The following is a 16,066-nucleotide window of genomic DNA, read 5'->3' as shown; positions in this document are numbered from 1 at the left end:
ATTTACAATTTACTTTTAAGTTCCCTCTGTAAATGTTGAAATGGAGTCGGGATTCGCCGATAAACCGCACTCGGATAATCCCTTTGAAGTGCACAGCTCTGACGGTAATCAAATCTGTTTGTTTCAGATCTCACGAAAGCCTCCTGTCTGCACACTCACCCGCCGTCTCCACTATGGATTTGGGACCACCTAATCAAGTGCGTATTCATTTAAGTAATTGTATGTAGATCAAGAGCTTAGTTTGTACGTAAAAAGACAAATGGGACCTCCTTCGACAATCTGTGTACCATTGGAATAAAAATACATATTTATTTTATCGATTCTAAGCACAATTTTTATGTAGCATGGGTTTCACAAACCTTAATGAGCAATGAAGGATGTGCCTTCGGGAGTCCTCTTGTATAATATAATTATAAATGGAGTACGTACGCTTGATTAATTTTGTAAGGAAAACCGAAAGCGGAATCGAAAAATTAATTTGATTCGTTTTTTTTCGTTAGCGATATTTTTGCAATGCGTCACTAGGGTCGTATTTCTCGATAATATCTTAGGCTGTGGGTAAATTTTCTTATGTGGCTTTACTCATGCATGTACGCACAAACGTTGAGGTCTCTTTAGATTTTAGTGGTGTGTTCAACTATTCTAGTGGCGGGCTTTGTTAGTTAATAGCATACCAGCCGTAGTTTCAGCTCAAAGCACTTGCAAGCTTTGTGAATTCTCTCTAATATTCAGAATTTAGAGATAAGTTTTAGACCGAAACTATGCTAAGCTATCTGAGAGAGCTCAATAGTTGACAGAGTACAGTTATGGGGTAAAAGTAAAACTTCTCCATCTCTTCTTTGACTACCTTCTTGCTTCTTTTTCTTTGCTGTTCAGGCTCGATTGCACAACAGTTCACCTGCTTTTACGAACAGCTAATTTTAAAATGCAATTCCGTCTTGTTCAAACATATTTAACTAATTTGTTGCTCTTACGGCAATAAATATAGGCTTATCTACTTTAAGGTCAATAAGTATCAATAGGGTCTAAAATAATATTAACCTTTCTACTCAACGTTTTCAGGTAGAAATCCGTTCTCTCCACTCGTCGGTGCTGGGCAGGCCACATTGCTTCGCGCTCAGTGCCGAGAGCAGAGCGCCGCGTTACTTCGCCTGTGCCTCGCGGAAAGAGCGGGACCGCTGGATATACAGGTATGTTTTACATGGAAATCTATAATCAGCTAGTATTTTAAGTAATGCCCAAGTTTACCTACAACATAAACAATTGTTTTAAGAAAATGGTTGTTTATGTTGTCGATGAACTTAGCCTGAAACCGTAGAACTAAAACACATTGATGATAGCGGTTAAAATCTGGTTTTCCTAAAACTTCACGTAACTTCCACTATCACTTACTCTTAAATAACCTTCTTCTTTTCGGGAAGATGATTAAAATAAATATTTTTAGTTTTATAAGTGCAAAATTTAACGTAAAGTTTAAGTTTATTAAGTAACCCAACACAGTGTGCAAACTTCCTGGAATATTTTCATTTCGGTGTCTCGCAACCCTAATAAGTATTGTATCACAATCTTACATCATAACGGGTCGATTGTATAAAACTGCTCCCTATGCTTTAATTAGGTCGATGTCGTTATCAATCAATATTAAGTTCCAATAAACGTACTTTCTACGAAGCTAAGTGATGCCATGTAGATTCTACGAAGGAGTTTCTGTTTATAGTTCGAAATCCAGTTCATAAATGTCTACTACTACCTACTGGTAGCCAAGAACTCAAAAGTAACCCTTACTTACTTTCCTTATCTGGGGGCACGGCAGTGCCAAATGGCCAAGTCGCTATTATTGTAATGTGAACAAAACTATTGAAATAGCCAAAAAATATTGATTTGGGTAGACTTGGCTTCTATGTAATCTCAAAACTTTTTCTTACATTTAATGTTTTTGGTGGGATTAAACGTTAATTAGACCTCGCAACCATGCCCGCCTTCGGCATAAATCACACGTATATTTAATCGATTTTAACTTTTAAAGTAAATATCTTTAAGACATTGTACCAACTTAAAAGGTGTGTACATAGTTGCGGTGCATAATGAACTTCTAAACTCATTTGAAAGTGATCTAAAGGTTGACTGTTATCTTAAATATGTCGTCGACGTTCAAACATCGAATAAAGATTTTACGACTTGGTAACATTATTGGTCCGCTGGCATCTTTATTTAAATAGACTTGATGTTTACAGTTTACTTCCAGCGTTTTAATTAGTTTCCTTATGTTAAGTAGTTTATTATTATCATGATACGACTGTTAGTCACTGGGTCCGTGATAGTTTCTAGCATATTCTCATTGTCTATTCAATTCATCGTTTTATTTGTGAAAGTTTAGCCTTATGTACCAATTGAACATTTATTTTCTGAAAAACTCCGATAGATATTTATATCACTTTGCCTTTCAGTACTATCAGTTTTTGTGTTCTCAAGTATCAAAATTGTTCTTAATTATAATATGTGTGTGTTTGTTTTGACCAGCTTGCGGCAAGCGGCGCGGCCGGATGAACTGCGCACGCGCCGATGTGAGCGGACCGTCAAGCTGTGGCTGCTGGAGGCCAAGGCCATACCGCCTAAGAAGCGATACTACTGCGAGATCCTGCTCGACGATACCTTATATGCTAGGTAATTACATATTACTACTTACATAATAAATACGCGGCATTTGGGAGAAAGACGAAATTTTGGCCTCCTGAGTTCAAATCAACAAGCCCTGGAATTCGGTATGTTTAATTGAATCTACTACCTAAGTAATTTACATTGCACTTATGTATTGTCTTAGCATAATAGCTGAACTGTAACTCAAATACTTACTTAAATTAAATTCCAATACTTACATTAAATTCCATAGGAATGTAAGTAAGTATTATATACTTCCTTTCTTTCGATATAATAAACTAATAGCTAAGAATCCGCAAAATTAACGTTTTTAAAATTGGGAAAAAATCTTGCGTGTTCAACGTTCTCAGTTAACTTAAAAGTATTACACAGCGTGGACAATCGTTTAACTGTCCGATATGCATAAATCATTAAACGTTTTGATAAGACCTCTGTGACCGTGACCATGCACCTCCGAGCCAGTCACCATGTAACATTTCCCTGCTTACTACTACATACATCCTGCATTTTGATAAAAGTCTTGGCTCGAAGCTTCCATTTCCATCAGAATGGTTTTAAATAAAAGTATTTGCCAATAGTAAAAGTAAAATCCTTTTTGGTAGTCTGCGAAAACTCAAACCGGATGGTTTGGTATTTAAAATATAATTTTAGTTAGTTCATTCATGATATTTGGACTTTATCTGGTCCTTAATTGATCCAATTTTCTTTTCGTATATGTTGATAAACTTTTTCTATTTCTTTTTGTTCTAAGTAATTGCAGTATACTAAGGCATTTCCTATTATTTCAGATCATCATCAAAGCTGAAGACGGAGCTATGCTTCTGGGGCGAGGTGTACGAGTTCGCGAACCTGCCCGCAGTCCGCGCCATTCACGTCAACGTGTATAGAGAACCCGAGCGCAGGTCTAGGAAGAGAGATAAACATGCGCTTGTTGGTAAGTATACTTACTAATAAATATGTAGATATGTATGTATCTCATGAAGGCTGGTGTGTAAATATACATGCACATTGTCTTTGTATAAGACACAAAAAAAGTGAAAGTTCAAGAACGATCAGTAGTGGCCTAGTTGCCGAGTCGTACGAAGAGTGTGCAGGAACATTTACACACACAAGCAGGGTTCATCTCGTGTGGCATTTTACGTTTATTCTGATTGTTTCACTGTTTCACTACTCGAGATTAATATTAAGTAAATGGGCAGTTGAAGAAGTTTTGTAAATACAGTGCTATTGTTGTGTCCCTAGAATGTAGCATTCATTCTTCCGAGTCCGTTTTTCTAGAATTTTTTCAAATAATTATTATTTAATTTCCGGTCAAAGGCCTGACTTGCTGACTCTGTTTAAACAGTTATCTGTAATCAATCTAAAGATGTAATTCCTTTGTGTTTTTGATCATTTTCTCAGAGATCTACTTAAACATAGTGATTCGTCAGATTTGCATAGTTGATTCGAAACTAATTAGAATGACGCATCTCATAGCCGTTAGCATTGTTAGAAGCCGATGGCTAGAATTGAGGTCTAATTTGTACAACCTTCCAATTTTTTCAAGATTTTTTCAATTACAAGTTTACGTTTCACGATGATTCTTTTGGTGCCTTTGATTTTCGCATGCTACAAATGATCTCTAGACCTGTTCACTGTCGACAAAGGTTCATGTGTCTTGCTCTGTATTAAGAATCATAAATGCGAGAACTCTGTCTTTTGATCCGGGAGGGGAAAGTAGTATCGTCGGGATAAAATAAATAACCTGGGTCTACGGAGAATACCTAGTACCTACATCTTTAACACAATAGGGAGCCAATTCCAATTCCTAATTTAGGGCGTTCTCCAACCCATTCAACATTCTCAAATTACTCTCCCAAATATTTAACCCCTTCATCAAATTCCAGGTACAGTCCGAATCCCGGTCGACGACGTATCCTCAAGATACCTCAACGAGCGGTGGTACCCGCTGACGGAGACCGACAAGCCGCAGTCCCCCGCCGCACCTGCGCCCGCGCTGCGGATCAAGTGCCGGTATCAGAGCGTCGATGTACTGCCCATCGACCATTATGCCAGGTTCCTCGACTATCTGAAGAGGAATTATAGAAGGCTGTGTGAATATTTGGAGCCTGTTATTGGTTAGTAGATTTTCTATGTAATCAGGAATAATAAATTAACATTAAATCATCATCATCTTCCGAGCCTATTCCCAACTAAGTATGTGGGGGTCGGCTTTCAGTCTAAACGGATGCAGCTGAGTACCAGTGTTTTACAAGGAGTGACTGCCTTTCTACTTTCTGACCTCGTCAACCCAGTTACCCGAGCTACCCAATACCCCTTGGTTAGACTGGCTTCTGACTACCCGTAACGACTGCCAAGGATGTTCAATGAGAGTCGGGACCTACAGTTTAACGGGCCTTCCGAAACACAGTCATTGGTGTCTAAGATATACTTAGAAAGTACATACAAACTTAGAAAGTACATACAAACTTAGAAAGTACATACAAACATAGAAAGTACATAAAAATGTTGAAATTAACAAAAAAAATCATCATTTTTTGTCTCTTTTATTTGATTAACACCTAAAACATCTGCTAACCAAGTCATCTCTTTTTCCCAGGTGTGAAAGCGAAGGAAGACATCGGGTGTGCCCTCGTGCTGTGCATGGCGGGCGCGGGGCTCGCGCCGCGCTACCTGGCGGACGTGGTGGCGCTCGACGTGCGCCGCACCGGCGACCACTCGCTCACCTTCCGCGGCAACTCGCTCGCCACTAAGAGCATGGAAGCTTACCTCAAGCTCGTTGGAGACCAGTATCTGCAGGTTAGTTTCTTGTTTGAGTATGCGGTCACAGTTTATGGGAATATTTTTTGTACAATGGTGAAGCCCTAGATCCCTAACTAGAATTCCCTGTGATGTGGAATATAAGATGCCTTTTGTTATATTCGGCACTGAACTGACCAGACTGACGTCAGTCTGGTCAGGTGGCCGATGCCAGCTAAGCTTTTTTCCTGTGCCTAGGCAATGTACCTATTTCATATAGACGATCAAATATAATAAGGTCGAAATTTGGAATGCACTGCAAGCGAGTTTTTTATCCTTTTGTCAATTTCAAATAATTTTTCGACAGTGTGTCAAACTTGTCATTGTTCAATAGTGCCTTATATTTTGCCATACCCACTGTAAGCTAACAACACTATATACTTCCAGGACACACTATGCGAAGCTGTCGCAGCAGCAGCGGGCGCGGAATGCGAGGTAGATCCTCTACGAGCAGGCGGCGCGGCGGCACTGCGGCGGCAGCAGGCGGCACTGCGCGACGCGGTGGCGCTGGCGTGGGCCGCCATCGCGCGGTCCGCGCCGCGCTTCCCGCATCCACTGCGGGACTGCTTCGCTACCTTTCGGGAGAGGTAATGTCCAACTGCCTTCTGAAAGAAACAAAATACGTTTATTCACGCGTATGGCGTGCACTTGGAGAGGCCTATGTCCTGCAGTGGACTGCGATAGGCTGATGATGAATGAATGAATGATGAACGCGGATGACACATGACATATGACGCAAAAACTGAAAATAAACGACTACAATAAGAAACACAAAACGAGACGAAAGTATATAACGGGAAATATGCGTCACATCCACGTGTGACGACCCTCGCTCAGCATATGCTCAGACTATGCGGGACAAAACCTCAGCGCTGATTTTTTGCGAAAGCTGAAACTGCTGCTGCTGTCTATATTAATGTACTCATCTAGACAAACTCTGATGATTATCTATACACTCTCAAGGAGGGTTGTCGACTAGTCAAACTTTTATGATCACCTATAGATTATCAAAGTCCGACGAAGAGAGGTGCAGGACCGCTTAACGATAGAGGCGTTTCTCTAATGTTAAGAGAAAAGTCACCTAACTATAGACTGATCATGGCTGGCACAGCTTAATCTTGCCAATATATTGATCTGCGCTAATAATAGTTAGCTACTAGGTTATGTATTACTGACTAGCTGACACAGGGCTTGACTTAATTTACTTGACGTTAATGTTTTGATGAGGTTAACTACTTACCATAAAGTATCTCCTTTCTTTATCCTTTGTATTTCAATATTGTTACCACCTGATGTCATCAGCATCAAACATTAACTATATGCTTATAAGACATCTATTGTTTTATTCCTCACAATGCTAAATACCTTTGTTTATTTTAGACTGACGGCGATGGGTCGCGAGGATATCTCGGACAACCTCATCAGTGCGTCGATCTTCCTTCGCTTCCTCTGTCCAGCTATACTGTCTCCAAGTCTTTTTGGAATAACCCACGGTAAGCAAATTAAATCCTTTCTTGATTTCTTTGATAAACTATAAAACATACCTAAATTGTGTTTACATTTGTTTGTTTTTCTGATATTTTTTCTCGTATGGTAACGTGGCTTTTACCTTTAAAGCTGACAAAGCAGAAACTCTAGAAACATAATGATTATCACGAAGCACATACATTTTCACAAAATTTGGACCCAAAATTAATATCAAACTCATCATTAACATCTTGCAGAGTACCCGAACGAGCGTGCAGCCCGTAACCTGACGTTAGTAGCGAAGACCCTGCAGACGCTCGCCAACTTCACGCGCTTCCAGGGCAAGGAGGCCTTCATGGAGTTTCTCAATGATTTCCTCGAGCAGGAGGCACCCAATATGAAGGCATTCCTTAGAGCTATATCGGTTAGTACCAAATATTTATTAAATAAGGTTTTATTCCGCCATCCTAAGATCGGTATGTAGCATATGAAGACGACAGTATGGTAGAAGAAGCTTAATCAGATTGAGGAAATAAGAGAGTACGCCAACAAATGTAAAAGAATAGTAATAATAAAATAACTTATCGCCCTATAAAAATTAATTCTTGGAATCCTGGAAATTATCTGGAATTGAGAGTAATACTTATCTTTATGTATGAGGTAGGTATATTTTGCCCTCCCAACTGGCCCTAAGTCACGTCCCGCGATAAAGGCAGTCCACTAGTATAAAAAGAAAAACGTGCTTGAAAATAAACTCATTTCTTTAAGGTCTCCACAAAAATATATAGTATTTTTCATGTCTTATTACCTTTCTACAATTAATCCGATGTATACCCTTCGTGGAATATTGAAAACATCTCCAAATTATCAACAGACGCGTCCTCAAGATCAGCAACAACAAGTTCAGCAACAGCAACATCAGCAACAGCAGACCCAGCAGCAACAGCAACAGGACGGCAGTAAGCGCAACTCGGCGGCCTCGCAGGGGTCAAATACGGGGTCGGAAGGGCCTCGCGACAGTGTCGAGCCGGACCCTGAGTGGGCCCCGCATGTGGACTTAGGCAAACAGCTCGCGACGTTACATGCCTTGCTTGTTGATAGCTTGCCGAAGCTGCCTGCTAATAAGATACAGGTATGTTATTTGTTTCATTACTATAACTTTATAATTTAAATGAAAATATTTACCCGATTTGGATCACTGACACAACAATTTCGAAGTAGTTATTCTATGCCATTCGAAATGTTATTGCTGATCAAATTAACTTCCAAAAAAGGAGGCGGTTCTCAATTCGGATGTTTATATTCTACCGGATCTAGAGAAAAACTCAATGTATTTAAACCCTCATGTCATCACAACGTAGGTCCCCAAGATACAGGCAGCGCCTAGTTTGGGTACCACAGAACCTATGAAAATGTCTCCCATAGAGAAGTTACAGCGAACATTTGTAATAATTTATGTACTTTAATTCTTTAACTCATTAATGTAACTGTGGATCAATAAACTTTATTATTTATTTATTTTATATTTTCTTCAGTTAAGAATTTATCAATGTTTCAGGAGTTGGACCCGTTGTCAGATATACTAGACGAACTAAGCAAGAGGTTAGTGAGCAACGATATTAGTTCTCCTGCGCCTCCTGCCGCTGATAACATCTTTAGGTAAGCCCTAACCCTAAAGAATTCAGTTATTTACTTACCTATCTCATAGTTATCTTATCTAATAATAATAATCTTTCTCTATTTATCCAGGTTCAACGACCCCACGTGCAATACACCAACGAAGCAACCGATTGAACCAGCAACCAACGGTCAGATGAGTAACAACTTCGCTCACAGCTCACCTATCATGAACAAGAATGGAGTCCAATTCAACATCAGCTCCTCCAAATCTAATGCCGAGGAATCCAAGTATAAGCCTGGATATGCTGCCGTCACCAAATCACCCAGTTTCAACCTACGATCAGCAACATTGCCCAGAAATGGGTACGGCTCCAGTCCTGTCAGCCAGGCCGTCAATCCTGATAGATACAGCTCGCAATACAACAATCAGGAACATTGCGTTAATCTGAAAGTCGTACAGATTGGCTTCAACTCCGACCAATACCCGAAAGGCGTTAGCAATGGTATCAGCGAAAGCTTAGAGCGCAGGTTCCAGGAGAGGTACAAACCCAACAACAATTATAACAATCAACAAACGCACTTCCACAACTCTAACTACAACAGCACAGAGCGATCACCGAGCAGTGACAGCATCAACCACAACTACTGCTCCAATGATATGCAGAACATCATGAAGGACACTGCCACGCTAGAGGAACTGTCTGACCTCCTGAAGTACGCTGACGACTCAGAAATAGTCGAAGACAAACTCATTATGAACAAAAAGAACTTGTCGCAGTCTATTTCTAATAACAATAACATCGTTAATGGAAACAAAACTAACTACACAAACAATGGCTCGAACGTTTCTATCAGTGGACTATCCAACGTAGCGAGTTCTGGCTACCAAAGTATTGCTACTTACAGCCAAAGTTCCAGCCCCATAGAGAATACGACCCACCATCATCAGCCTTATGAAAATGGCGGACAGCCGATGAGTCGATATTCTCAAATAAATTACCAGAAACAAAGAGACAAACAGTATTACGACAACAAGAACGAAAAGTTCTATCCAAAGAGCCCAGTGCAACAGAAAATTGATTATGACATCCAGAAATACGGAATACAAAACTTTACAACTGCAGAGAACACACCGGCAAACGCTAACGCAAATCCAAAAGTAGCTCCGTTAGTGTTCACGAATCCAGTGTACAACATGGATGACAACCGTCAGGCGCAGGATAAAAAGAACAATGAAAACAGAAATTCTAAGCGTTGTCCTTGTGGCTCATCCAGTTCATCGATAGATGAGGAGGGTTTGAGCACAGACAACGTCGAGACAAACTCTGAAGAGGGTTCTACTAACTTCAATGATGATAGTAGAAACTATGACCAACAGAATCGCAACAATTCCCACCGAAAACTCACCAGAGATAACTGTAGTTATGATGATATGTATCAGAGGAGCAACCACAGTCACTCCCCTAAGATACGGGACGATGAATCGTCAAGCAATTCGCCTAGCCTACGGAAGAGTAGTAAGACGCGAATGCCCAGAACAAACCCTATGCTCTCTTACTCCACTAATCAAAACCAAATCAACTTCAAACACTTCGGCCAAAGAGGAGAATCGCTGTATGAAAGCAAGCCTCACCATATTTCAACCGACTCCGGCTACCCCATGAGCAGGTCCGACTCGAACGTAGAGGAAGTGAACAAAGAAATGTACAGGTTACAGATTTCACGAAGTCAGAAGGCGCTCTACAACATGGAGAACTCCAAAAACTCTCCCGAGAAGTATTCGATGTCAGAGAATGCGATTCCAGAGACCAACTATCCGTTGGACAGGACGTACTCTGGAGCGAAGATGTCGAGTAGTAGGGTGAACGAGGATTTGGAGAGGCATCAGGAGTACTACGGAGTGCGGGAGCGGCGCGAGTCGCCGCCGCGCGCGGTGTTCGGGCGCGACTCGCAGTCCAGCGAGGCGAGCGAGCGCAAGCTGCAGCGCCGCCTCAGCCTGGAGTCCGCGCGGGACCTCACCGACAGCTCCGACGAGCTGGACGACACGCTCTACAGCACCACGGGCCGCCGACGCGCTAACAAGCACCACAGGACCATTGAACAGGTAAGCTTTCTAACAGAATTTATAAACATCAAAAAGTTTTACGATTTAACTTTTATAAAGCTGTAGATTTCTGCTGAAGCTGAAGTGTTGATCACGATTACGTAACGATACGTACGATTAAATAACTAATAATTTATTCCATTATTTCACAGTACGAACGCGAGATCGAAAGGTTAAAATGTTCAGTGGAACTTTTACGGGGAAGATTAGGGCCTGCTGAACCAGGGCAAGATCACACGGACGCCAAAATGAAAGCTATCATTTCAAGGTAAAATTGTTTTTCGAATATATTTTTTACCAATATTTATATGAGTAAAAATTATTATGAACTTATTGGACGATTTCACTTAACCGATGCCGTGTAATTGCAGGTTGATCTGCGTAGAAGAAGAGTTGAGACGCGAACAGCGCAAGATGGCCGCCGCGTTGTCCCACAAGCAGCGGGTTATAGAGGCTCAGGAGCACCGCATCGCGGCGCTGGACGAGGCCAACACGCGCCTGCTGTCCGCGCTCGTGCACCTGCAGCAGCGCGCGCCCCACCCCGCGCCCCACCCGCAGCCCCACCCCGCGCCCCACGCGCCGCCCCACCCGCCCGCGCACGCGCCGCACGCGCAGCACTCGCACCAGGAACTGCAGATATAACTCGCTCTAACACCCCCCTCACACAGATATAGATACCGGTAGGCATGTCAATTTGTACCTGTATTACATAGATTGAAAAGTAGTAAAGTAGGTACTCTTCGAAAACATACTAAAAATTTCAGTATTGGTTATGCCTGTCATTGAAAAGTAGTAAAGTAGGTACTCTTCGAAAACATACTAAAAATTTCAGTATTGGTTATGCCTGTCCTTGTCATTTTCACATCGAAGATTGAGAAGGCAATTCTATTTTTTTTTATTTATTAACAGTTGTATGCTGAAATATTATTACTTACAGGTTCTCTATATCTAGGTACCTCTGTATCTATATCTGTGATCAAATATAGTTTTTTCCAGTCTGAATAGCATAGTATTGCTGTCCTGTCTATTCATATCTAAGCTCTGTAATCATGATCTCTGTTTTCATTGGATGACTAATGGCGCATAATGTTGATGCATTTGGATTTATTAAATGAAGATATACTTGTGTATACAATTTTAAATTATTTTTGCTTCTATTGTAATATTTCTCAGTGCTATGATGTTAAGCCTTTAGAATTTATTTCGATAACGTAGATTCTGAATTAAATAGTATGATTGTGAGTCCTCTCTGCATAGACTTTTAGAGATTTTGTCCTCAAATTATATTCACATATTTAAACGCACAAGTGGACGAAGGGTCCATTTTGGATGTCTGAGTGAATGTTTAATTTTCTAATTTAGATTTTCATACAGTTAATTAAAAGCACAATTAACAAGTTTGCACGCAGTTTATGTATGATTAAATTTAACTGTTTGCCTTCGTATATCTTCATTAGTTGCAATATGAATAAACTCATTACATTAAATATTTGTTATAACGTATTAATAATATTGTTTAACTTGTGTATCGCAATAATTGTTTTGCCATTTATCATTTTTGTTACATTGTTTCGTTAGTTTTATTGAAATATGCTTTAAATGACATTAACTTTTCTATATAAATATCAGTATTTTTCATAAATTCGATGAAACGTTCGCTCCTTGTGTCGACAAGTTTGTTTTCTGTAACAATGATACCAAAGACGATTGAATATCCCTTAGACATAGTTGTAGTGGTCCGAACGAACCCGCTGCAATGGAGTCCTAGTGTTGTATTTTAAAATAAAAAGTTATAGATTTTATAATTATAATATAAGACTTGTATCATAATATTCTTAAGAGATACGATAAGTTAAACGTGGTATGAAATCAAAATTTATTTTTAATACCTTTGGAGTATTATTCTATGGGATTCATAAAATGTTAAACAACCTAATACTAAAAATTGTAAGCCTGTATCAAGTTTAAAATAAAATGTTTTGAACCACAACTTATGACGTATTGTGCAACATAGTTACAGCGAAGATGTAATTTAAGCCATAACTTCAAGTTAATATACCTGCACAGGTATATAAATTATCACATTAAATTATGAATTACGTATATCTTAGTTTTATTCCCGATTCCTTTTAGCTGCCAAGTTATTTATTTATTTAGAGTGTCCTGTTTCATGCTAACATTAATAGCCCTAGCAGGAATTCACGCAAAATCAATTCAGAGCACACAGAGTCAATGTTGAATTTTCACACCATGCGGAGGAGATACAAAGACGAAAAATTAATCGAGCGCAACCACCAAACCTTTGGTTAAACGGCAAAACCAATTGAAATGTATATTATTTGGCTGATATAGGATTTTTAGATACAAATATGACATTTTTACAGGTTGATAATAAAAGAGATTATAATAAAAGAAATAGAGAGAGAGAGATAGTCGTGGTGGCCTAGTGGGCAAAGAACCAACCTCTCGAGTAAGAGGGCGCGGGTTCGATTCCAGGTCAGGCAAGTACCAATGCAACTTTTCTAAGTTTGTATGTACTTTCTAAGTATATCTTAGACACCAATGGCTGTGTTTCGGATGGCACGTTAAACTGTAGGTCCCGGCAGTCATTGAACATCCTTGGCAGTCGTTACGGGTAGTCAGAAGCCAGTGAGTCTGACACCAGTCTAATCAAGGGGTATCGGGTTGCCCGGGTAACTGGGTTGAGGAGGTCAGATAGGCAGTCGCTTCTTGTAAAGCACTGGTACTCAGCTGAATCCGGTTAGACTGGAAGCCGACCCCAACATAGTTTGGGAAAAGGCTCGGAGGATGGAGGATGGATAATAAAAGAGTAAGTTTTATCAATCAATGTTTTAATTGTAACAGCACAAGGACAATTGAACAAGGACAATAACAATTTTTTTTATGTTCTCGGCTCGTATCCTGCTGGAAGACAGATATATCGTTTTTTTGCTATTATTAATTTTCTCTCTACAGCTTCTTTTGAAGTGTAAGGGTGAATTAATTGGATATCTTCTAATCGGCCAAATAGATAAGAAAAGTATATTTCTCGAAATTTTTTATCAGGGAATTCAGCCTGGTACATGGATCGCCACAGCAAGTTCGTAACATAAGCGTGTGACCTGAACATGGAAAGCCTGTATCTGTACGTGTACTGCCTGAAAGTGTCGTTCAAGCTCTGTTTATACTTCCACGTGGTGTGACCTGTGTACTTTGCCTCTTTAGGCGGCGCTACATGGCCGAAACCCTTCTCTCCAAGTGTTGTGAACATTCGCCAATACGTAGTACTTTTACGTAAGAATTCTTTCTTTTCCTCGCCCGTTAAACTCCCATAAAGCCTCCGTCTCATCCATTCTTTAAGTTCTGGAACTAAATGTAGATCAGGTAATCGCGCTGCAACGTTTCTTTGTCGCATCGTTCGGAGCGCGCACTTCAAATAATCTTGAGGCTTCGGGTTAAGTCCTAAACAAGTATTGGAAGCTCTTAAGCTAGGACTTTTTCTTTGTTTATTTGAGCTTTCTGTGTCATCAAACCTCTTGGATTCTTGTTTCGTCTTTTTATCTTTTGTTGCTTTAGCTCTGCCATCGTCGTCACCTGCTTCGGCGGCTCTCTTTTGCACGTCTAGCCTAGATGCTGTTTTCGCTTTCAAATATTTTTCATTTGATACTTTATTTGGATCTTCTTGCACACCATCTGCTTCTGAAAATTTGGGTCCTTTTTCCTTCCTTTTTTTCTTTTTCTTACTATCGGGTGATATGATAGCGCCCTCGTCAGTACGCAACATACTATCAGTCTCCCAAACCTGCTTGAATTCTTTTTCAATGTGTAATCTCTTTGGATCTAGGTCAAATATAGTGTCATAGTTAAATTTATATGGGGCATTGCGTGTAGGTTTAGTAAAATAAGGTAACTCGTCTTGTGGAAATGTGCCTTCATTGCCATAATCGAAGTAGTGTCCGCAATAACATTTATGTTCTTTAACGTACTCAAAAACTGAGTCATGCCATTTCTTGATACAATCACATGGATCGGGTTTCGGTGGTGGCGGCCATCCACGAAATCCACAATGTATGGTAATACATACTCCATTAACGGTACTATAGCCTCCATGTATGAGTTCACCTTGAGCAGGCAGGATACTAATACTGCCCAAAATAAACATGGACTTGCCATTAATTGTATACACCCCGTTAATTGTATATTGAGCGTTCGCCAAACCAGTCGATGGAGCCACTGGCTTCCTTCGTCGTATTGGTTTTTTGCGTTTTCGACCCGCATTAAGACCGTAAGACTTCTTTTTATGAGTATGAGTACTGGTCTCTAGAAGACTTGTTTTTGATCCTTTTGATTTACGATTGAGAGATCGGGTTGTCTTTTTTGCAGGAACATTTGTGGGTGAAATTTGAGGCCCTATGGTTACGACGCCAGCTAGATCGTCGCAAAATGATCGTGGTAGTCGCTTCTTAGGTGGTGGTGGTGGAGGTGGTGGGGGCGGAGGTCTTGGTATAATTGGCTCTTCCTCATAGGGCTCGTTAAGTTCAGTCAATTTCGGCAAAGGTTGGGGTGGAGGACGACGAAATTTACGTGGTTCATATAATGCAGCAACCATTTTTGTGAGATAAGGAGATGGCAGTTTACGCCGTGGCCTCGGAATCGGTTTAGGGGGAGGTTCAACTGTGGATGGCTCTGGAGCAAATGTTTTCTGAAGTAACTCATACAAGTTATCAAGTCCTAGATAGAGAATAGCTGACAGCATAAGCCTAGCATTGAGGCAGTATGAAGCACGCTTTCCTTCGATAGGGTAGCCATATGATATAAGATATAAATGTGCAAGCATTTTCTTCGGATCATCACGACCAAAGTGCATGCAGGTCATGAGTTCTGAGTTACTCGGGCGAGGGACCAGTCCAAGCCTATGCATGATAACCGAGGCACGTTTAGGACGTCCTTCCAGTAAATCTTGATATATAGCGAATTCTAATGTGTCCAACGCTGTTCGTTGCGGTACACTTAAAGCTTGATACCACTTAGGGCCTACTTCAACTATCATGCTATGAAGCATTTGTTTATCTTTACGTCTACGATACTCCTTGAGTTCTTCCATAAAAATCTGTTTCTCACGGGTCTGGCGTGTGTACAACACTTCCAGGCGACGTCGGATCTTCTCATCGTGTGTTACTTCAGGATTAGCCATTTTCGTTAAAAAATACAATCAATTAATAGTTTAACGATTAACACGATATAGTAACACTTATCACATTTTATTTTGTGTATAAATGAATTTTACTGCAATTTAGAAAAAAAATACAACAATCATCTATTTTGATTGACAATGAACCAAATGCCAATTGACGTTTTACGTAACAATTAATTTTATGCAGCCAGCATCACTAAACGATTTACATATAAGATATTGTA

At 40.2% G+C, this 16,066-nt stretch overlaps 2 protein-coding genes across 13 annotated transcripts in view; one reads left to right on the top strand and one right to left on the bottom strand.

The window, feature by feature from the left end:
* The window catches only part of LOC124643349 (ras GTPase-activating protein raskol), a 164,034-nt gene extending 151,283 nt beyond the window's left edge, over positions 1-12,751 (top strand). For all 12 annotated transcript variants that reach the window (XM_047182351.1, XM_047182330.1, XM_047182321.1 and 9 more), the window contains 14 exons: positions 128-197; positions 1,063-1,190; positions 2,521-2,664; positions 3,447-3,592; positions 4,545-4,775; positions 5,258-5,457; positions 5,845-6,044; positions 6,838-6,950; positions 7,182-7,348; positions 7,799-8,056; positions 8,483-8,583; positions 8,674-10,648; positions 10,801-10,916; positions 11,020-12,751. In XM_047182351.1, coding sequence (XP_047038307.1) covers positions 128-197; positions 1,063-1,190; positions 2,521-2,664; positions 3,447-3,592; positions 4,545-4,775; positions 5,258-5,457; positions 5,845-6,044; positions 6,838-6,950; positions 7,182-7,348; positions 7,799-8,056; positions 8,483-8,583; positions 8,674-10,648; positions 10,801-10,916; positions 11,020-11,290 — 4,120 coding nt within the window. In that variant the 3' untranslated portion in view covers positions 11,291-12,751. The remainder of the gene's footprint in view (positions 1-127; positions 198-1,062; positions 1,191-2,520; positions 2,665-3,446; positions 3,593-4,544; positions 4,776-5,257; positions 5,458-5,844; positions 6,045-6,837; positions 6,951-7,181; positions 7,349-7,798; positions 8,057-8,482; positions 8,584-8,673; positions 10,649-10,800; positions 10,917-11,019) is intronic.
* A 799-nt stretch (positions 12,752-13,550) lies between these two features.
* LOC124641892 lies at positions 13,551-15,842 on the bottom strand. The gene has a single exon (XM_047180147.1). The coding sequence runs from the start codon at positions 15,840-15,842 to the stop codon at positions 13,551-13,553; it is 2,292 nt and encodes a 763-aa protein (XP_047036103.1).
* Positions 15,843-16,066: the final 224 nt, after the last annotated feature.

Source organism: Helicoverpa zea, chromosome 2 (assembly GCF_022581195.2).
Source record: "Helicoverpa zea isolate HzStark_Cry1AcR chromosome 2, ilHelZeax1.1, whole genome shotgun sequence".
Classification (NCBI taxonomy): Eukaryota; Metazoa; Arthropoda; class Insecta; order Lepidoptera; family Noctuidae; genus Helicoverpa; species Helicoverpa zea.
Note: the sequence above shows the minus strand (reverse complement) of the source record. Positions and strands in the feature narration are given on the sequence as shown.

Excerpts from the sequence above, each read along its gene's own strand:
- LOC124641892 (XM_047180147.1), bottom strand. The coding sequence starts at position 15,842 with ATGGCTAATCCTGAAGTAACACACGATGAGAAGATCCGACGTCGCCTG.